The sequence below is a fragment of the Excalfactoria chinensis genome, chromosome 1 (genome assembly GCF_039878825.1).
Source record: "Excalfactoria chinensis isolate bCotChi1 chromosome 1, bCotChi1.hap2, whole genome shotgun sequence".
NCBI lineage: Eukaryota > Metazoa > Chordata > Aves > Galliformes > Phasianidae > Excalfactoria > Excalfactoria chinensis.
Window position 1 is genome coordinate 149,352,490 of NC_092825.1, and position 22,971 is coordinate 149,375,460.

General features: G+C 34.4%; 1 protein-coding gene across 6 annotated transcripts in view; it reads left to right on the forward strand.

Moving 5' to 3' along the window:
- PCDH9 (protocadherin 9) overlaps positions 1 to 22,971 on the forward strand; it is a 698,651-nt gene that overhangs the window by 168,968 nt on the left and 506,712 nt on the right. Inside the window, exon 3 of one of the 6 annotated variants that reach the window (XM_072356472.1) lies at positions 18,841 to 20,316. The exons of the other annotated variants lie outside the window; for them this stretch is intronic. Coding sequence (XP_072212573.1) covers positions 18,841 to 18,861 — 21 coding nt within the window. The 3' untranslated portion in view covers positions 18,862 to 20,316. Of the gene's footprint in view, positions 1 to 18,840; positions 20,317 to 22,971 lie in introns of those variants that run through there. 6 annotated transcript variants of the gene reach the window in all.

Here is a 22,971-nt window from a genome sequence, read left to right on the forward strand (position 1 = left end):
TTACCAAAATTGTTTTATTTTATATTTAATAACTTGCCTGTGTGTACAGTGTTTCCTTTTCAGTTACAATTAAAAATAAATTAGAAGTAGAATATTATAACCTTAATTCCTTGTTAAGTATCAAATAAATATTTAGGAAATGGTTATTCTGAAATAATTAGAAAATATATTTAAAAGGTGCGTTTGAGATAAGTTTTTCAAAGTGATATGCCCTTCTCTGTGTCTTGCTACTTGACTGCATGAGATAACTTGATGTACAGAAATTACCCCTTTCTCACCCTGAAGATGAGGAGAGATTTAGTTTCACATCACCACTGATATCAAGTCCTATTACTCAAGGGTAAATAAATAAATAAATAAATAAAGTGTACTTAGATTATAATACTTTAAATTAACAGCTCATTTGGAAATTTACAGATAACATTATTTTGGAGCCACCTACATAAAACATACTTCTTCCTTATGTGAATAAAGAAAAAGAAGATCTATTGCAGGTTAAAGGTGTTTCCATTTCCATGTTTCATGAAGACACAAACTTTTTCAGTGTTGGGTGGACTTCAATGATTAATGAATGCAGGAAAGGCAAACTTCAGTTTTCCTTTGGGCAGAAGACTGACTGTTCTTGCTTTAAAACCTAAAAAGGGGGACTTCTTCCGTAAAGAATTTGGACTAGTGCTTAAACTTTGAAGATGCTTTTTTGTTGGTGTTGTTTTTTGTTTGTTTGCTTGTTTGTTTTCCTAAATTTTTATAAGTGAACGATTTTGCCTGTGTGAGATTTACTTGCCCAAGAATGGCAAAAAGAATTGTTCAGTAAAGAGGAACTGCATTTTCCAGTGTGGCAATCTCCATACCTTCATCAGATTCCACCTTTACTATCTACAGTGCAGACCCTCTGTAAAAGAAAGATGGCAGGTAGAACAGTGAATTTGAAAAGCTTGGTATGTCTTTCTTAGAGACAAGTGAGTTGACTGCCATGGGTTCAAACAAAATAGGAAGAAACGAGTAAGGAGTTTTGCATAGATTTCTGTTTGCTTTTTTTCATTTACTGTCCACTGGATGATCTAGCTTTTCAAAAGGATAATAATATCAAGGTGAAAATTACGGGTCACCAACATGCTTCTCTTATCTATTTAAATAAAAATCTGCTACCTTTTATGAATATGAAGAAGTTACAAAATGAAATATAATAAAATAAATTACCATATGCCTATTTTCTATAAAAATTGTCTGGATAATTGTACTTCTGATCTGTGATTAGTTTTTGTTGACAGGGTTTCTATCATGTATTTTAAATTGAAAACTTGAAAGTCCTTCAGCAAAGTGAAGGCTTCTCCCCAGATACTTAGATTATTGTTTTTCTTGCTGGTGCTTATGGGTATATTTCATATGCTTAGAGCTGTAGTCTGCTTCCTTGCCAGAGAAGATATGCTCAATTTTTTATTTACTATTATATATATATATATGTATATATATATATATATATACTTAATGCATATAACCTTTTGAAAGTTGTAACTTGGTGAAATCTATTTGGACGTGTTTTTGTGGATCTAGCAAAAGAGAACTCTGTGATCTCAGTACTCTTACTATGCTTAATATTAGTGTAGTGATAAGCTTTCATAAATATCTTTGAAGAACGTACTAGAAAAATTGCCATTTTCAGTACTAGCTGAATGACCTGATTTTAATTTGTTCCATTTTCAAGCCAAGTAAAATCTATTTCAGTACAATATTTGATAAAATCAAGTCAATGCAAAACATCAATTAAGTGAAATCCTGACTTCCTCTGATGTGGACTTCAGATTTAACTTTGGCTTCATATAGTATAGAAGCTTCACTAAAGTGTGAGTGAGAATGTGGCTTTACATTCTAGGACACTTAGCAGCCTTCACTTGGGGCATTTGTACCAGGCTGTAATCATAACTGTTACAATTTCTTGCATTCCCTTAGCTGTCATAAACATGAGGAATAAAACCAATCTCATAATGTACATTGATAACCCAAGTATTAATCTACTCAAACAGTATTTACCACTTGTTTAGCATTTTTCATTTCTTTAAACATGAATGCACTTCTAAAAGGCTGAGTTAGTCTGTATTTTTCCATTTTCCTTACAGAGGAAAAGAAGCAGAATGTGACTTAACCGAGTCACAATCTTACAAGGGGAACTGAAGTGATGTAGGCCCTTGTGCTCCCTGGGATGGAAGGGAAGGCAAACTGGCCAATTTCTGTAACTGTGACCATGTCTGTTGTTTCTGAAAGAGCATATTTTTTGTGTCTCTCTAGACATTAATTCTCTGAAAATAACAACTTCTTCTGCACTTGCTCTTTCTCACAGTTTAGTCTCTGCTTATGCTGTTTCCAGGCTTGGAGAATGGATGCAAAAAAAAAGTCAACCATGGTGTATTTCTAGGGCTGAGTATGAGGTTTTCTTGTTCATTCTCCTGATCACGGCATACAGTCAATCTTAGAAAAAGGTGCTTGTAGGGAAGTCTAGTTCAGCACTATAGTTTTACCAGAAGTACTACTTCATTTTTATCTCTTTCTGCCAGTACTCCAGAAGGAGTTTTCTGGGGGACTTGGGACAATGTTTTTCAGCAGATAAGATAATATAGTGTACACACACTGATTCCTAAAAAGTGTGCTTTCTAGCATACCATGTTGATAGCACAGCAAGTAAACAACAATAACTACCTCTCTGGCATACACATCCACAGCTATCGCTGAGGGACACCGCCATCCAAAACATTTTCTTCCATGCTGTGTTGCACAGCTGGGCATGGGCACCGTGATTTACGGTCTAGTGACTGCTGTTCCAGCAACCCTTCTTTGAACAAAATTTTTGCTTCTAAAATAACCAGTCTGTGCTTTGTTCTTTCTTTGAAAAAATCAACTGAGTTTTCCACCAGATTTGTAAAATCCCGAATCCTTTTGTTTCAAAGACAAATACTTCTTCCATTGAGCCCTTTTACATGTCAGGGTGGAACCTTCCCCAGGCTGATTTAAAGGCAAAAGACAGAAATGGGCCACTCCATGCTTCCTGTAAACAGTTTAGATGAGAACAATGCACTAACAGTTTCATGCAGTTTTCAGAGGCTGCTGAATTTGCTGGATTGCTGAGTCATTGACAAGCTGTCGCATGAACGAAACAATAATTTCTTTCAATTAGAAGCTCATACAGGCAGGAATATCATTCAAATATCACGGAGATAAAATGGAAATTCTGCTCCATTTCAATGACTGATTTCTCAGCTTCCATAGAACAAGCAGAAGATAATGGAACTATGCATATTCTTACAGACATCAAACTTCTTCCCTCCTTTTCCTTTCTTCCTTTCAATACTTCCTAACTATCTTTTCTAAATTCATTTTACTGTTGGCTGACTGTCACTGGTTACCATAGCAACAACCTCTGGTAGCAGCAAGCCTAGGATGCCCGATGCAAGCATCTTCACATTTGAGCTTTGCCAAGGCTAGCTATTAATCCAGGTTTATATATTGGCTCAGCACCGTAAGATTGCTCTATTTTTTTCTCCTTTAGCTTGCTGCCAATCTGATTTTCCTGAGTTAGTCACTTTTCTTTCTGCACTTATCTATTGAGCAATCAGAAGTTAACTTTCATTCTTTGATCTTTTCACATTGGTTATTTTGAAGCACTGATTACATTAAACAACATTACATTAAATAACATTAACATTACATTAAATAACTTAAAACACAATTGTTTTAAGGAAACTTTATTATTATTTCTTTTTTTAATATATATTTTTCCCAGTTTGTTTTTTAATGAAAAAGAAGGATTTGAAGTAATCTTTGGACAAGTGTTCACATTTTATTAGAGCAAATTTTACTTGCATGCTCTTCTGATCTTTGATATGCTTAAACATTTTGCATGAGGTAATGATTATTTTTTTGGTAAGTTAAGGATAAATACATATTATATTAGAGTTTTTGTAGAAAGGTAGGTAGTATGAAAGAGTTGTGAATGATGTTACCTAATGGCAGATGTGGAAAGTTGAAATGGTCTTTAAAAATTTCCAAATCCTCCTACCCTCACCTTTAAAGACCACCTAATAGCACTTTGCTGTAAAACAGAAGTAGCAAAGTAGTTAAGAGTAGTTGGTTGGGAAATGAAAGCTGAAAGAGAAAACTGCACTGCAGTGATTGGTTTGATTTGCTGAATAAATTGCAGTGTTCAAATTCAATTTGTATCAATGGAAAAACACTGTACACCTGCAGAGTCTGTCACACTTGGTATCCGAAACTCTGATACAGCTAGTCTTAAACAATCTTTTAACCATTGTCAATAATTAAAACAAAGAAACAAACAAACCCTAACTCTAGATTAGCAGCATTTGCAAATTTATTTCACATATAAGGGAAAATGAGAGCAACAATTCTTTGGGATCTTTCCTTAAAAAATACACATGATACTTTTTAAATGTTGCGCTATTCTCAGTGGATTACTTTAAAAGTAGCCAAGGGGTACTGTTCATTCAGTAGAAGGATTTCTCTTTATTAAATGTGACAGAAAGCCAGAAGCATAATGTACTGTCTTCTTAATACAGTAGAAATTGCACCTTGATAATTTGCACCTATGATGTAAAATGGACAAAAACGAAGGCTTCTACATTTGCACCCAAGCAACTGATGTTTATCCCTATTTGTAATTGCTGTAGTCGTTTTGTGATTGAGAATAGTTAGTTCTAGGGAGTGTTTTTTGTTTGTTTGTCTGGTTGGTTGGTTGGTTTGGTTTGGTTAGTTTAGGTTTGGTTTGGAATGGTTTGGTTTGGTTTTGTCTCAAACCTCCTTGGATTGTTTGTTGTTTTTTTTTTTTCCCTGGAGTTTGGAAAATTCTCTTCAGGTATCTTTAGAGGTGTGAGTCCAAACTGCTGTGACAGGAGTTTCCAGGAAAAACTGGGATGAACTTATAAATGATTGATGTAAAATAATAATTCCAGAGAAAAGGGAACAAATCTTAAGACAGGGTGTTATGTCTGTGGTATGTAAGCTTACTTGGACACTTGGACAAACCCTAGTAGATGTTAGGGGAAACTCAACACATTCTATTATGGAGTTCCATTTTTTTTGCTTGTATAATGGAAAAACTGTAAATTATTTGTTTGAAGTAGTAAGAAATACTTAGTGCATCATTTTACCTTTTTCTGCATATAGAGTGAATAACTTCTGCCCTACTGTGGAGTTGCTAAACTCATACCTGGTTTTAGTCCATATCTTGCAAATTCTGTTGTTATGTTAAAGGTTGCTCAGCCCAGCACTAAATAAAAACTTTAAAATATTGCTTATTAATTACAACAGACATTTGTGATCTTAGGGTCAGGTCACTTTTAAATCAAAAATGTCCATTCGATAAATTTCAAAAGTCACTTTTGTCACTGGAACCCAGAATATCGATGTAAGGCTCCAAAAACTCCTTTTCAGCCTTCTTTAATGTTAGTTTAACACTTGAATGTTTAAACAAAGTGTTTAATAATTAAATATTAAACACTGCCATTTTCCTCTGGACACTTAAACTAATATTAAAACTGAGTAAACATGAACATCTTGTTTAATAATTGTTAATGGTTTCAGTCAAATTCCAGGACTGAAATACCAGCAGTTATTAGAGATCCAAGGGAAGTCATGTGCTTCTATTTATTCTTGATGGCATGTATATTTATCATTTGAGCTTAAAATATGTTGTGTTGCTATAACATTCTTCAGTGCCTAGTTCCTTTAAATTATCTGGCATCTTGATGCTTAGTTTTTGATGGCTGACAATAAGAAAGTTTCCCTCCTAATGTAGATAGGAGTGACAGTATATTGTCAGAAATATAAATTTTGAATGTATATCATTATTTTTAATTAATTTTAAATAAATAAATAAATAAATAAATAAATAAAGACTGTCATTTTGCCCTAAATGTAGTGTGAGAAGTTCACATTGTAGGTTAATAGCCTCACACATACCCAAGATGCTTGGAAATATTATTGTTTTAAATTTGTACTTCCGTATGAAGCATTTTATTCTAAAGGACATACCTAATCATTTGGATTTATTGCTTTGCATCTGTTAAATAAAAACAACATACCAACCAAGAAGAAATAAAAGCTTTGTTTTTAGTGGTGAATGATTGTGAGATGTCCCCTTGGGTGCATCAGGCTCAGCTCTGCTGTCTGGTCACGGGAAAGGATTGTCCTGCTCTGCCTTGTGCTGATTAGCTCCACCTCAAGCACAGTTGAGAGCCACAATAAAAGGAAGGAATAAAACTATTAGAGAGCACCCAGGGCAAGGTGTATGACATGAACCTGAGGTCACTTGGTTTATTCAGTCCAGAGAAGACCAAGAGGAGACCTCATGGCAACCTACAGCTTCCTCCTGAGAGGAGTGGAGGGCAGCTACTGATCTATTCTCTCAGGTGACACTGATATAACCCAAAGGAACAGCATGGGGTTGCATCACAGTAGGGCCAGGGCAGTGGTCATGGCACCAACCTGCCAGAGGTCAAGAAGTGTTTGGACAACACTCTCAGAAATATGATTTGAATTGCAGGTGTGGAGCCAGGAGATGGCCTCAATCATATTGATAGGACAAGGGGGAATGGCTTTTAAATTAAAAGGGATGATTTTGGTTGAGATGTTAGGAAAACATTTTTTATTCAGAGGGTGGTAAGATGCTGGAACAGGTTATTAATGCCCCACGAATGGAAGCATGCAAGGCCAGGTTGGATGAAGGGCTCTGGGCAATCTGATTTATTGGTTGGCAACCAAATCCTGCCCATGGTAAGGGAGTTGGAACTAGATGTCCTTCAAAATCCCATCCAACCTAAGCCAGTCAGTGATTCTATAATCCGTGTGGGTCCCTTCCAATTCTGGATTCCATGATTCTATGAACGTTGCTGATGAAATACGGAATGCAGTCCAAAAACAGAATGTTATTTTGGAAGATCTTTGACAGCTGGCCTCAGATCAGTCCATTAAACCAAGTTAAATTAAACTCTTTAACCTAGATCTTTAACTTTGTTCAATAGTTGAACTGTTGGGTAGGCTGACTCACTACCTTCAGGCTACACAAAAGGAACAATTAAACACTTTTATATAGCCACTGCTGGAAAAGTCAGAAGCAGTGCCATAATGCACTTAGCTGAATGGTAGCACTTGTGCCTACCTACCTGAAGAAATAAGAGGTGTTTTCTGAAATGGGAGTTCAAAGGTCAGCAGATTTATTGGCTACAGCTGTGAAGGTGAGTGGCTAAAAGTAAGAGCACAGTCAAGGCCATTCAGCTGCAAGGATGACAATTAAAAGGAGAAAAACAAACAAACAAAACCCAAGAAAACTCAGTAATGGGAAAACAACAACAACAACAACAACAAAAAAACAAAACAACAAAAAAACACACATACAAAAAAAAAAACAACAAAAACCAACCCAACAACAGCAAAAAAAAAAAAAAAAAAAAAAAAAAAAAAACACCCACAAAACTCTTCCTTTCTGAGCTCTGAGGATGTTTCACTGATAGTGTTTATTTTAGTGTTTATTTCTGGGCATTAAAGCTGTATTTTGTTTCCAGTTTTAAGAGAAAGTCAGGTATCCTGATGTTTACAGGAAGTAAACAGGATTGTGTGAAGGAAATATTTGGTGGCTCCTTATTTTCTACTGGCAGAGACAGCAAGCAAGTTCTCCAGTAATCGCAAAACATTCAAGGTAAAATATGCATAACAACATTAATTATTGCAGTATATTAAAGTCTAGATGGATTGCTGTACTTGTGTCATGCTTCCAAAGCATAGTCTTTTCTTACACCATTTTTAATACATCATTTTGTCAGAAATGCCATATGTATGCAGCACTTGCCACAAATGGAGAGGGTTGCCTGCATTCCTGTCAAATCTGTTCATTTATAGAAATCTATAAGGTACTTTGGCCAAAAGGGATTTAGTTTTCTAGCAACAGATTTATTGGTTTGCTGTGCCTGTGTTCTTGGTGGATGGGCAACAGCCCTTTTTATTGATTTATTTATTTATTTACTGGGGGCTTTCTTCCTTTCAATCATGCTGCTAATGAAGGCGAGGAGTTTCTATATATTCTTTCTGACTCTCAGACCTTTCAGTGGAGGAATAAAATCCTGAATTTTGATTTCTCTTTACTTTTAGAACGAGAAGACAAGCTTTGACTTTTTTAACAAAAGGGATCAGACTTAAACGATGAGCCAGATGATGATTCAGAAGAGTTTTTAGAGGAAATGTCAATAAATGTGATCACAGGTCATACCTACTCAGCTATTTCTTGATCAGTTGGCAGAGCTCTGTGTATGTTGGTCAAACAGTGCCATTAAGCAGTATGTTTGTGATAGAGACAGTTAAACCATAAAAGCCAAATACCTGAAACAGAATTACTATGCTAGTCATGCAAATATTCCACTGTGTACAGGGACAGACAGCTTCCTGAGGCTGTGACTTCTTGATATGTAAGTAAAGACCTACAAGTTGACAAAAAATTGAGAAGATGTTCAAGGCCATTCTTCTTTTTCTTGTTTGAAACTTAAAGATAAATAATGAATAGCAGGAAAACAAGTCTAGCAGTAAGAGTTGAGCTGCTATTTCTGTCATGTGACAATTATTTGCTTCATTCTCGCCTTGTAACTCTGTAGCTTGTTGTCAGTGTTTTTCTTAGTCTTCCTGTACATAGCCCTGGAGCATACCCACATTAGATGTTCTTGGAAGTATGTTGAAATAATATCTCTGGTTGAGGCAGAGGTGAATGGAAGAGGAAGTTCTAATTTGTAGTGACTGAATAAGTGCTTCTTATGAGCTAGCATTTACTTGCTCTTCACACAGATGTTTTTTATTTCCCTAAGTGTAACCTTGCATTTGTTGCTTTTTACGCTAAACCAGATAGAACCATCTATGTCACAGGGAATTTACAAGGAAGAATGCTTGATGCCAGATTTGCTACTGGCTTTCTGTATACGTGGTCTTTATCAAAGTTATACCAAAATACAGAGAGAAAAAATAGTAATAATATTTACATATCGGAAGTGCACAAAAGCAGATGCAAAACAGTGATTTGTTACAAGTGCACAATGACCCTCCTGAATAATGAGTTGAAGCACCTTTTCCAACGATTTGTGGTACTTGAGATGGTTAACCATTGCAACACAGGTGAGAGATTAGTTAGTGAAATTTCTAAATGGATGACATAGATCTGTGTGAAGAATGTGTTGATTGCTTTCTCCCATTTATTTATTGGTTTATTTGCATGGGGGCATGGATAGCATGAGCTTCTGGGCTTCCTTTAATTTCTGGCCTCTTTGACTTGAAGTAAAACTGCAGTTGCATGTTCTTTGTTATAGATGTTCTGGGATGGAGTTGCTCACTAATTCTTGAATTCACTGAGAACTCATTTGATACAGATAGTCATTTTAGATACTTGAAAATGATTTGATTAGTTATTATTTTGTTTCAATCAGAACACATTTTGCATGTAGCTTCAAACTGAAAAAAAGAAAGTTCACTAACACCTGTTCAAAAAAAAAAAAATATATCATTTTAATTTAGATCTAAAATATTTTTAGCCTTTTTTTTTTTTTTTTTTTTTTTTTTCTTCCCCCTCTCTCTCTCCCTCCTTTGGTAAAATTTCTTAGTTCCTGTTACATACATAGGCTTTAAAAACAAACTGAGAAATGGAGATGAGATACTTGTTAATGAATGTTAGGAAATGTTAGGAATCAGAGATGATAGGCACCTACTTTTATTATTATCCTTATTATTTATGTTATACATTTTTATCTTTTATTTTACCCTATTTTTATATTTGCCAGATAACTTTATTTTCAACAATATGTAACTACTGAAGGCAGTGTTTCCCACAAGATGCAATTATCTGCAACTCACACCCAGTATACATTCTAATCCATTATCAGAAAGTGATGTTTTTGGTTCATTTATATCACAATGGCATTCCATTTCAAAATGTGTAGTCTAGTGAGATACACTACTTTCAAGTATATAAGTATTTACAGCATTTTATGCTTTAAAAATAAATGGAAAATATTTTCAAGCTGTTTTTCAGGAATCTCTTTGCAGTTTGAAAGCAAATTATATAAGCATCAATAAAGTAGTATGATAGACATCAAGTAAAAAATATATATAATATTTCTTTTTGTTTATCAGATAATCTGAAAATGTCAGATAAAGACTATGTTGTTCTTTTCATTTTAACTAGAAAAATTTTAACAATATTTATGTAGCAGGAAGATAATATTCATATATTGTTAAATTATATTCAGTTATTCTCATTTCCCAAAATGCACAGCTGGTATGCCATTTTAAGATTTAGAAGTTACTGCATTTACGTTTTAACAATCAATGGCAGCTGTTGATCTGAGTCATTAATGAGATTTTGACTGCATCTGCATTTAAACCTTGCATATTCTGCAGAAGACAGAATATGGTTGTAAAATGAGATTTGTGTCGTGGTTATAATATAGAGTTTTACTTGCTTAAGCTGAGAGGATTCTCTCTGCTGCAGCTTGTGGAAGGTTATATCGTACAAACTTTTTGTTAAATGAGAAGGGGCAGATGGAGAACTCTTGCTGAGATTTCAAATACAACCTTTTGGTCTATGAGCACATAGAAAATGGCCTTCGGGTGAAGATACTCACCACTTCTGTGTTGAGAGTGAAATAGAAGGCTCCTCAAAGTGAAATGTGATTTTATAACTCGCTCATTTATTAAAAATGCTATTTATTACTTCCTTTGAGGGCAGCAGAGTACCTTGAAAATGACAGACTGAGTGCACATGGTGTCACTTGGGGGTTGTTTAATATAATCCTTCTGCTTCAGAACCACGGGAAACTGACACTGGTTAATTTCTCTTTACCAGTAGCCTAAATGTAATTCTCAGCATTAGAAGATGACTGAATTTTCCAAATTAGGAGTTAGAGAAAATGTGGGAAAAAAAATAAAAAATAAAAAAATAAAAAAAATAAAAAAATAAAAAGAGAGAGAGAGAGAGCAACTCCAAGTTAACTATGATAGAAGGTTTTTATACAAAAAACTTTATAATGTATTTAGTTTTACTGAACAAGAAGTAGTTCTAAGTGCCTCACTGGGAATGAAAATGATTCTTAATGAAGCCTTATATTTTTCAGATGATTACTAATTGTAGTCTAAGCAGGCCAATTGCTGTTGTAAAGCTCAAACTACTAAACATTAGGACATGTGAAAGTAACTTGGAAGAGCCACACAGAGATGCTGACATAAAGTACTTTGAGGAATTTTGAGACCAGCCTACTATTTTAAGCATCTCTATGTTTCTTGAAGACAAAATCTGTGAATTTCCCAAGACATGGCACCAAGGGGTTGTCATAGTTTTGTGGTGTTGCTGTCAATATTCCATGTCATAACGTAACCCGTGACAGGGGTACCCTGAAGTAAAATAAAAAATAAAATAAAATAAATGTTGGTTTTCTTTTTCAGACACTGTAGGCTTACTACTGATTTCTGTTAAGGCAAAAAGTAATAGAATCTTAGTATCATCTAGGTTGAATGAAACCTTCAAGATCAAGTTCAGCCATTAACAGAGTCCCATCACTAAATCATGTCCCTTAGTGCCATATCTACACATCTCTAAGGATGGCTACTTCCCTGGCAGTGCTTCCCTTCAGATTCCTTTACTACCCTTTCTGTGAATACATCCTTTTTAAATACCAATCTAAACCTCCCAAGCAAAACTTGAGGCAGGTTCCTTGTGTCCTGTCCCTTGTCACCTGTTTCTCTAGAAAAAAGTGTACTGAAACATCCAAATTCATAATGGAATACTTGCTTTATAGATTAACTGTTAGAATCTGGATGACACAGAGAGTTAAGTGACAGACACTGCTTATGAAATTTTCCTAAGAACAGTGAAAGAAAATGTTACAGTTGAAAGTAACAGAACAGAATCTTCTCTACCTTTTTCAAAATTAATGATTAACTGATTAAGGTCATTTCTTCATCTCACTTGTTCATACAAATCTTCCAATTTGGCCAAAGATCTACTTTCAGTTCTTCAGCATCTTCTTCTACAACTAAGAGTTTATCCACTGGCTTTTGACATGTTATATTGCAACTGCAGCTTGTGTTAGCACTAACCCTTGTTATACGGCATTTCAGAACTTAATAACTAGTTAGAATTTCATACAAGTAACTACAATTGCAGAAACCTAATTCTCTTGAAGAGTTTGTGACTATGGGATAGTGCATATCAGTCCTTTATTAGCTTGTGTAGAGGACAGAATGTCCATAGCCCTTAGGTGTATGGTCTCATCTAGTTGTTAAAATATCAGATTGTAATGTGCTTACGACTTTCCCCATTTATACTCCTTTATCTCGTGTCAGGAATTATGATGGAAAGTAACAGAAACCTCTTCGATACTGTTATCTACAAGCACTCTCATCTTGTGAGGCAACTGCTTTCTACTCAGAGACCTGAAAAAATGAATAAGCTAAAAATACTGTTCTTATGTTTGAATACTGAATATTTTGTAGATGAGGCAAAGAGAAATGGAGAACAGTTCAAGAGAGAGCTCTGGTTACCATAAACTGAAAACTCAGTTAATATCATAAATCATATGGTCCTAAATGTGTATCTCAGCAGTGATTCTACGGACTAAATCTTATTGCTCCAGAGATTGCTTTGCTTTTTCACCATTTATCTTACTATCAATGATTATGTCAAGGAAAAGCAAAAAGCAAAATTCACTATATGTGGTAACTATTTGCTGCATTGCCCTGTAATGCCCCTTGTAAACTTAAAGCCATGAGATTTACCTTATTGGTGGAAATAACTACTGGCTAAAAGTATGGCTAAAAGTAAAGTCGTGATTTCAAGCCTTATTCCATAGACACCTTACACATGTAATTAGTGAATATCAAGAGACTAATTATATGAGTAGGAGTTACAAATTTGGCCCTTGGACAATTCAGAGTTCTGAGCAGAGACTAATTCTAAGACACCAGTAGTTGTGCTGCAGTCATTACAAATGTCTCACATTACTTGTGTTTTAATGTTGGAAATGTTTAATGTTAATTCCATATTACACAGAACGTTTGGACAAAGAAATTAGTACCACATTATATTTTATGGAGTAATATATAGAATTAGTTTTATATTGAGGCAGTTTGAGCAGAGAAATTATTTGTTATTACTAGAATGATGGTTTATTTTTTCATTAAAAAAAAAGGACAAATGAGAATCTTACATGCATAAAGTATATATTTATGAAGTTAAACATAAGTTATAAATATATACTATACTTAAAGGTTAGTTATGTTTATACTTATATTAAATATGTTAAGCTTTTTGAATTGCTCCACCAGTTTCATGGAACCAGTGTGGCTTATGTCTTGATGAATTTTACAGAACAAAAAAAGCTGTTCTTTACCAGTTTTGTCTTCCTATCATACTATTCCCAACTGACACATCTGAGAAAAATGTTTTCATCCCTAGAAAAAACAATTCAGGGCCACTATGCATAGTTCACTATCTTTCACTGATGTATTGAAGCTAAAGCTTAATATATGCCAAATAATATGTTAAAAAAAAAAAAAAAAAAAAAAAAAAAAAAAAAGGCTATGAGAAAATTGAAAGATTTCTGCATAGATTTGGCTATGATTCTGTGTAATATATAAAGTTATAATGGTCTGGAGAACATAAAATTCCATAGGCCTTTGTTTCAGTACATTTAAGTGCATCTTGAAATGAAACTTAATTTGTAATTGAGCAAGTAACATTTCTATATTCGGAAAGTTCACTTCTAAGAAATGCTGAGTTCTATATTATAACATACTGCACATTGATTCTTTCATCATTTAAAGTATGTATTAATTCTCTTTTCTGTTTAAAAAAAAAAAAAAAAAGTAAAAAAAAAGTTAAAAAAAATTGCCACAATGGAAGCAGATGTGATATACTTCTCATTGGTAGTTCTTCCAAAACTTGTTTTCAATACAGTGACACCAAACAAAAGTGTCTGAAGCTTTGGTGGTGAAGTCTATTGCATCACTAGTTAATTCCACACACACTTCTACCTAATCTAATGAGATCTAGACTTCTGACATGAAATATTTTAATTCATGGTAAGGGAACATCTATTTGTCCATTCCAAGCAGAATGTGTGACATAACACATACAAGGTAAAGGAGGAAAACAACAAACAAACAAAAACCCCTGTGATTTAATGTGCAAAACAAGAAGACAGCATGGATTTGGGTGAAATGGATGTGACAATGTATTGTGAGAAACCTACAGTTTTGTACAATATTCTATCAATTATTTTAATAGTTATCTGCCATTTCATAGAATCACATCCTGCAACCTCCTGGTCACACTTTTCTTGATGCAGCCTAGGATACGATTGTCATTTTGGGCTGCAAGCACACATTACCCTCTCATGTGGAGTCTTTCATCAACCAACACCTCTAAACCCTTCCCCTCAGGGCTGCTCTCAAGCCATTCCTCCCCAGCCTGTATCTGTGTTTGGGACTGCTCCTATGCAGGTGTAGAATCTTGCATTTGGCCTTGTTGAACTTCATGACTTTGACATGGGCCCACCTCTCAATCCTGCCCAGGCCCCTCTGGACTTGCTGAGGGTGCACTCTATCCCACTGTCCTACAAAGATATTAAAAAACACTAGTCCCAACATTGATTCCCAAGGAATACTTCTTGTCACCATTTATTTTTCTTTACTAAGAAATTGAATTAGTGGAAATATTTTTCAGTAATTGTACACATTTTTCATCTGAAAATAATATTTTACTTCAGGCCATGTTTTTAACTGATGACAAAACTTAGATCAGAGGACTTGACTTGTAAAGGTAGGCTAGAGGACTTGAAGGGTAAAATTAAAAATAAATAAATAAATAAAAATCCAAAATAGTGATAATTATCTATACCTACTGATATTTTCCTACTTCCTTCACCACATGAAATACAGAGACATAAACTAACTTAAGTGGTTATCAATAAGAATAATCCAGAATTACAAGTCATAATTTTACATTTTGGCAGAATTAGAATTTACTTTTTGCATTTGTATGACATTTAATGAGAAAAAATAAATAAAAAAATATGCAATTCACCCTGTTCCCAGTAGGTGGCTTTCAAATGAAAGGTATTTAACTGTTTCATGATTGTGGGATCATTAACAGTGAGAATTAAGTCTTAACAAAATTTAAATGTAAGGAGCAATGCACATACCAGTTATCTTTAGCTCATGTTGGGCTAAAGGAAACACCCCTCCTAGTCCTATGATACCAGTAGTATTCAAACTTTTTATTATACCACATAATATGATTTTTTGTTTGTTTGTTTGTGTTTTGCTTAATTTTTTTTTGTTTTGTTTTCCCAGACTTTTAAAATTTAAATATGTATTGTTACAAACCAGCTCCTTCTCTTTTTGAAAGTGAACATTGTACTGCAGTAGCATATTTACACCAGATTGTGCTAAGTGCATTTCCCATGGTCAGGATTTAGACTAAAACATCTTGCATACTACCTGTAAATCCTCAGATGTATCTAAATCATATGGTAAGAATAATGTGGATGTCTCAAAAGACAGTATTGACGCAAGTCACTGATTTGAGTAGTCCATTACAGAGTCGTTCTGGTTAAGCCGGCTTAAGCTGGGAAGGATAGAACATAAACTTCTTATGCCACTTTAATATATCTATATATGTATTTCTTGGCTAAACAAGAAAATAATCACAGGAACATAACTGAATGGTCAGGCATGCATCTAGAAGTAGAGGAAAATTAACTGTAGCAAAGCAGAGACAATCACCGGGGCAAAGATGAGCCAAGGTGCACTACAACTCTTTGAAGTAGGTAGTCATACCTCAGCTCAGTTCTGGCTGCCACATTCTCTCAAGCATGCTTAGATATCTTCAGGGTATCTTTACAGTATTTATTTCCTGAGCACTGTCCAAATTTGGCTTGTCTCTAGGGCAGTTGTAGCCCTCCTGCATTTCATTTGGCCTTCTAGCCCTACAAGCTCAGCTGCTCATTTTCCCACCCCCAGTATTTCTGCTTACTTTGTAGCTGCCATCAAACTCCCCACAGAATTTGGTAGGTCATGTGCTGGCTAGGTGTCAAATGAAAGCTATAGTAGCAGTAAATAGAACATGTATAAATTTAGCAGTAGAGTTTAACTCCCAGCTATCTAGTTTAATAGTTTCTGTTGAATGAGGCCTGTGACAAGTTAGTTGGATCTGAACCTTTTAAAATTGTAGGTGGTCTTAATTCTATGTAATTAAATTGCTTTTAGTACAATGTCAATAATAATAAAAAGACTACTACCATTTGCCTCTGAAACCTCTATTTTTATAATACTTAAAGGTGTTCTGTCCCTTCCCTATTTGAAAATGTAATGAATTAATAATAAGAAAAGGATGAATTATTTTGGAATACTGTTCAAAGTCAACAAGCTTGTTTGTGCCAGGTATATTTCACACTTTATTTTTGATTCACTTTTCAGTTAACATATCTGATTTGGGAAAAAAGGTCTTTTATACTTGTGTCTACCATTATTTACTTGAACTGAAAACCTTCCTATAGGAAAAGCTCATGAAAGAAAAGCTGATGAATGGGAAAATAAATAGTTTAAGAACAAAAGGTAGCAGAATAATATCCTTATCTCTCTGAGCAGCAAGACAGGCAAAAAGGAGAAAAAATATGGTAAGGAAACTATGGAGAATAAGAGGCATAAAAGGCAAAGTATCTCTTGCTTGGAGATATTGCATATGTCTTACAGCTGCAGAAAGTGAAAAAAAGATGTCAGTAGGATAGGTGGAGATTAAGGTTGGGCTTGAAGACAAAAGGAACACATGGAATCAATTGCAAAGCTGCCACACTGAAACTGTGTTCTGTTCTGCAGCTAGAAATTACACCGTTGCTCCAAATACATGCCATGGTGCATTGCTTAGAGCAACAATTTTGCTAAAGAACAATGGGGGATGCACAAATCCAGTCAGCTAACTGGGGTGGAGTGAAATACAGTAAAGTACAGGACAACTATTCTGTGAAAGATAAGTCCAGAGCCCTAATAGCAGCATTTCGGTGACAGTTAACGAATCACAGTAGTGATCATTTTTACACAGTCTTTCTCCAAGACTACCCAGATGTTTCCAGAGAAAAAACAAACAGAACAAATCAAAGAACAAAATAATCAAATAGCAAGAGCAGGAAGAATCCAACTCTAGACATCTTTTCTCCAAATTCCTTTCAGAAGTATTGTCTTTTAAAATATGAAACACAGGACATAACCTCTCTTTCAAAACTTTTAATGGTTAGTCTCTGTAAGACTCCCAAGAATATCAAGAGTTGTAAGTGCCTCATCCTTCTTTGAATCTTGGTAAGCTCTTGACATCAGTGACATCCTGTGGCATTGAGTTCCATAATCTAATTATGTGTTGCATTAAAAAGTATGTCCTTTTATCACATTTTGAGCTGCTGCTTTTCACTTTCACTTAGTGTCCTTTTGTTCTTGAATTATGAGATGCAGGACTACTGAAGCTCTGGATCTATTTTCTCTGCCACTTACCATTTTTATACTTTCATCATATCCCTTCTTATTCATCTTTTTTCTAAGGTTAACAATTCCATTTTTTTTCCCCCAGTCTTTTCATATGAAGGCTTCTCTGTATGCCTAATTATCGCAATCACTCTTCTCTGAATACCTTCTAATTCGGTAATATCCTTTTTGTGATGGAGTGACCAGTACTTCACACTATTCCTGAGGAGGGAAAATTATTGATTCATATAATGACATTATATTCCTAGTTCATTTCTTATGCATCGTAACATTCTACTTGCTTTTTTGAACAGGGCTTTTCATTGAACAGTCTGTAGTGGGGCCCAGATGTTTTTTTTTCTGAGTTGAAGCTATTAATTGAGATATCAGGTGAAGTGAATGATTTGTTGCACTTTTTCTCACCAATGTGCTTTACTTTACATTTAAATAAATGATTGTCACTTTCAAAGTTGCCTGTCCATCTAGCTTGGTCAGCTATACCTGAAGTTCACATTACAGATAATTTTTTTCTTTCATGTTAACATATTTAGAACACCTGATCCTTGTATGGCCCTTGAAGCACCTGCTGTGACTTTTTTTTCTTTTTTTTTTTTTTTTTCCCCTGTAATGAAAATTGTCAATATATTGTTTTCATTTATTTATTTATTTTTTAATTTTATGTATTGTTGTTATTGTTGTTGCTTTAATCTTTGGGAAATTTTCTACTTCATTTTCATCCTATTTCAGAATGATTTAATCTCTGACTGAGATAGAGAGGGGGTTAGTCTCTTGATAGAAGCCTTGTTCTTGCCACATTTATTTACTGAATCTACCAAGGTTGAAGACTGGTTATCTTCACAGTTAAAGCTAAATGTTCTTCAGTTAGCTACGCTCTTTAAGGCCAAAAGTATGGAAATTCAAGACAGACAATGAAAAGTAGTTAGTATGCTAGACAGGTGCATGCAAAATTGAGATGGAAGCAAGCTTTTAACATAGCAGTTCTTAACCTTGTCTTGGTGATAATCCCAGCAAGCCAGTATATAATCAATCTAAATAGGCAAGGGTATAAAGATTACAAAAACTAAAAAGGAAATTCCAACATAAAGCTGTAGGCAGCTGTTACTTTTCCAGTATTTATTCCAAAATCTGATATAAACCAACATATTTTCAGATTTCTAATCCCCAGAACTCTTGTGGAAAAGGGGAAAAACAACCCTTTTTTAGGCTTTATATGTCCTAACATCCCCTAGGCCTGCTTATTTCCTGGTCTCTCTCTCTCTTTCTCTTAAGCGTTCTCCATCCTCTCCCTGAGAGAGTCAATGTCTGCTTCATCAACCCTGGCTGCCTACTGCATGCAACAGACTCCACCACTTTTCTTCACAAGGAAGATTGCTTGTACAGAAGAAGGCTTCTCAGATACTTTGGACACCTTGCACAGATGCATGCCACTGCCTTGAACTCAGAAAAAGAGATCCTGAGCATATTGGTGGAAATGTGGTCAGTCACTTGCAACTCAGACCTTACCTGTTTGGTAAAGGAAATAAGGACAATTAGAACTTCCTGTGATATTTCCAGAGCTTTATCTGAAGAAAATGAAGTATTTTCCATACAATACTATGCCCAGTCCTAAAACAATTTTGGCTGGAATGGAGTTTGAGAACAGGTATCATATCTCTATTTTTTGAACAAGCTTATTAAAATACTAGCAACATCTCTACAGCTAATATTGGAGTTTAATGAGATTTTAAGACAGAATATGGAATATAATCTATGGCTATCAGTGGACCAATTAGACGTACATATATATATGTGTGATTCGTTGTTGAGCAAGCTATTTTGATATAGTCAAATATAAGACACAGAATTATAAGAGTGCAAAAGTAAAAAATAACCACTTTGACATTTATTCTTCTGCACAGCAACACACAAAAAAATCAGTATAATATAACACAATCAGAAATATAGTTAGAGATTTCTCTTTGAAGAATAAGAATAGTAACATAATGGTGCTCTTCACTTAATTTTTAGAAGATTCTAAAATACCACAGTGTTTGTGCGGCATAAGAATCTGAAAGAGATAGTTCACAAATTGCACTGTCATACCTATTAATGAACATAATATATTATTGATCAAATATAAGAAATTGTACTGTGTAGTATTTAGTTAATTTAGGAAGAAAATATGTATCAAATATATGAGCTCACTGCAATGAACAAAGGAAAGCTAAATACTTTTCACAATATACTTGCAAAATTAACAGCAACTTAAGAAAAAAATGTCTTTACATTTTACCAGTCAAACATAAGAAAATGGATTACTGTTAAATGATTGAAGGATGAGTTTTTCTGAAGCAATGCATATGGAAAACAGTGTGAATACTGTGCCTACTGCTGGCTTTGTACTGAAAATATCCATACTTTGCATTTACTGTGGACTAATATAACTCCTGAAATGTGTGTGTATCCAGGTAGTGTAAGAGATTAATATATGCCTTCCTAAAGGCATGTCACCACTTGGGAGAGTATCACAGAATGGTTTTCAACATCACTAAGATGCTGCCACTCATTAAACAGTACATGTATCCCACTATTTTTGTTGTAAGCCCAGATAAAATATATCAAGAAATAAGCATTAAGACTGTAACTGAAATAAATCCATATCTTGATAATATTCCACTGAAGAGTCGATGCATTTTTCACAGGATTTTTTTTTTTTTTTTCTACTTTATTTATTCTCTACAACATGTATAACATAATATGAATATAGAAAAGTTTTATCAGTGCTTTTCTGTCAGCCTTCTCGGTTTTCTGCTTTCCTTAGAAGGATGAATATTCCTCTGTGTTCCCCAAACCACAGTAGGGTAATGAAACTCATGAGATGCTGCATTTTTCAAATGTAGTTTTAATGCCTTCCTTCCATTTCTCTGTCTTGTTACTGTCTACTACTGACTTACTTCTTGAAAATGGTGCCATAGTTATTTTTTTGATGTGCAAATATTAAGTGAAGCAACACAGTATAAATAAGCTTTAAAGGACTACTCTGGCTAACACATCTCGGTGTTTAGTTGGTTCTGTTTCATATCCTTAAATCTGTGAAAAGAAACGTTAGCTACAGTTCACAGGAATTTCTATGAGCATTTGGAGCAGACTTGAGTTTTTTTTTTTTTTTTTTTTTTTTTTTTTTTGTGGTGTTTTTTAATCCTAGAAAACAAATAGAATTAGAAGATGTAAAAATTAACCTGTCTGAATTTAAAATGAAATAACTTTCTTTTTCTTTTTCTTTTTTTTTTCTTTTCTGAAAGTTACAACTATAAAAAGTTTCTGAGTAAGTTTCTTCCTTTGCTATCCCACACTTAATCCACATCTGGGACAGTGTATTACTTCTGCAATTACTGGTGATTTTCCTCATGTACACTATCAAAGAGAGTTTTTAGGGTGTATCTTAATAGAATTTAATTGCCTTATCACTTAATAGCAGTGGTAACTGTCGTATCTTCAGTCTCTAATTTGTTTTTCATCCTTCATCTGTTTTTGTTTAATTTCAGATCTCACTGATTTTGAACAACTAAATTAGACTGGCCTTTAACTTCTAGTTTTCATTTCATACTGCATTGAGCAGGTACAACACAATACCATTCTTGCAGTGTTAACATAGGGCTACAGAGAGATATAAATAAATAAATAAATAAATATGAATACAAAACTGACCTTATCCTTAAAATGTAAAACTGAATCTCATCAAGTAATTTCTTTCTATAACTTCAAAGGTATGTGCACATACAAGCTCCTGAAAATTCCTAGCTGAAAATTATTCAGCTATTAAATATTAAAATTATTAAAAATTTGAAATGCAGTGTACGACAAGAAATTTGATAATAATACTATTGATATTGCATCATGGCTTGCTATTGATAGTATGTATTGATAATATGTTACTATTAATAATATTTGTTAACAATATATGGTAAAATATTATTTCTCAGTTAAAAGAAAAAATAAATAAAAATAATCTTACAAGGGAAACATTCTAACCTTGTGTAAAATAAGATTTTAATGAAGCAATAGTTTGAACACAAAAATCTCTAATTTGGCTTGACAATCTCAGATAATTTAAGTTGCTTTTTGAAATTTGTCCATAACATCAACTGAGAAATTTGAGATTTAAATAGGGTATATTATATAACATCTTTCCACCTCCCAGTGGAATTGATAAATCCAAATAAGTAGCTCTATGATGATTGGCAGTTTATATGTCTTTAGATAGATTTAGTTAAAAAAAAAACAAACCAAAAACTATTATTTTTACTTAAAACCTGCTTCTAGATACATTGCCTCTTTTCATCTCCTTGTGCTTCTGCCTAAATTATCAATTTCTAATAATTAGTATGGCAGAAATTATACTTGATTAGGAATAAAAATTAATGTTATTTTGATTAAAATTATTTTCATTCATTTTACAAATAGAAGTTAATATTCATTGCTAGATGTACATTTCTTTAAAGAACCCTGGACAGTCTTATTCCTTTTAAAATCTTTACAGAATATTATATTGTCTATGAGTTTACCAACATGACTCCTTTTACTGGAATTCTAAGACAATGCTAATGTTAAGGTATAATCCCATACCTTTCTCCCTACCATTAATACAAAGCATTATGTATTTTCATGCAGTGGACAGTCCATAATGAACTACACATCCTTTTCATCTTGTATAAATTTTTATCCTGTACAAATTTTCTGTAAATCATGTGTGAATTTTGCAAGTGAGAGAAAAAAAATAATTGTCTTCCTTTTCTGCCTCTTATCACATTTTCTCATTTAACATTCTTAAACTCATTAAATTGGCACTTGATACATATATTGACCAAGCCTTTTCTTATGGCTGTGTTAAAAGGCAAACTTTCAGAAGCTGACCTTGAATTACTTGCTATTCTTGAATGGTTTGCAACTTTCAATATGTTTCCCCCAGGGGTCTGTGCTGGGTCCAGTCTTGTTCAACATCTTCATCAACGACCTTGATGAGGGGATAGTGGCCACCCTCAGCAAGTTTGCTGATGACACGAAGCTGGGAGGATTGGCTGACACGCCTGAAGGCTGTGCGGCCATTCAGAGAGACCTGGACAGGCTGGAGAGCTGGGCAGTAAGAAACCGGATGAGGTTTAACATAAGCAAGTGTAGAGTCTTGCATCTTGGTAGAAATAATTGCATACACCAGTACAGGTTGGGGGAAGACCTGCTGGAGAGGAGCTCTGCTGAGAGGGACCTGGGCGTCCTGGTGGACGACAGGTTGGCCATGAGCCAGCAGTGTGCCCTTGTAGCCAAAAAGGCCAATGGCATTCTGGGGTGCATTAAAAAGAGCGTAGCCAGCAGGTCAAGGGAGGTGATCCTCCCCCTCTACTCAGCCCTGGTGAGGCCTCATCT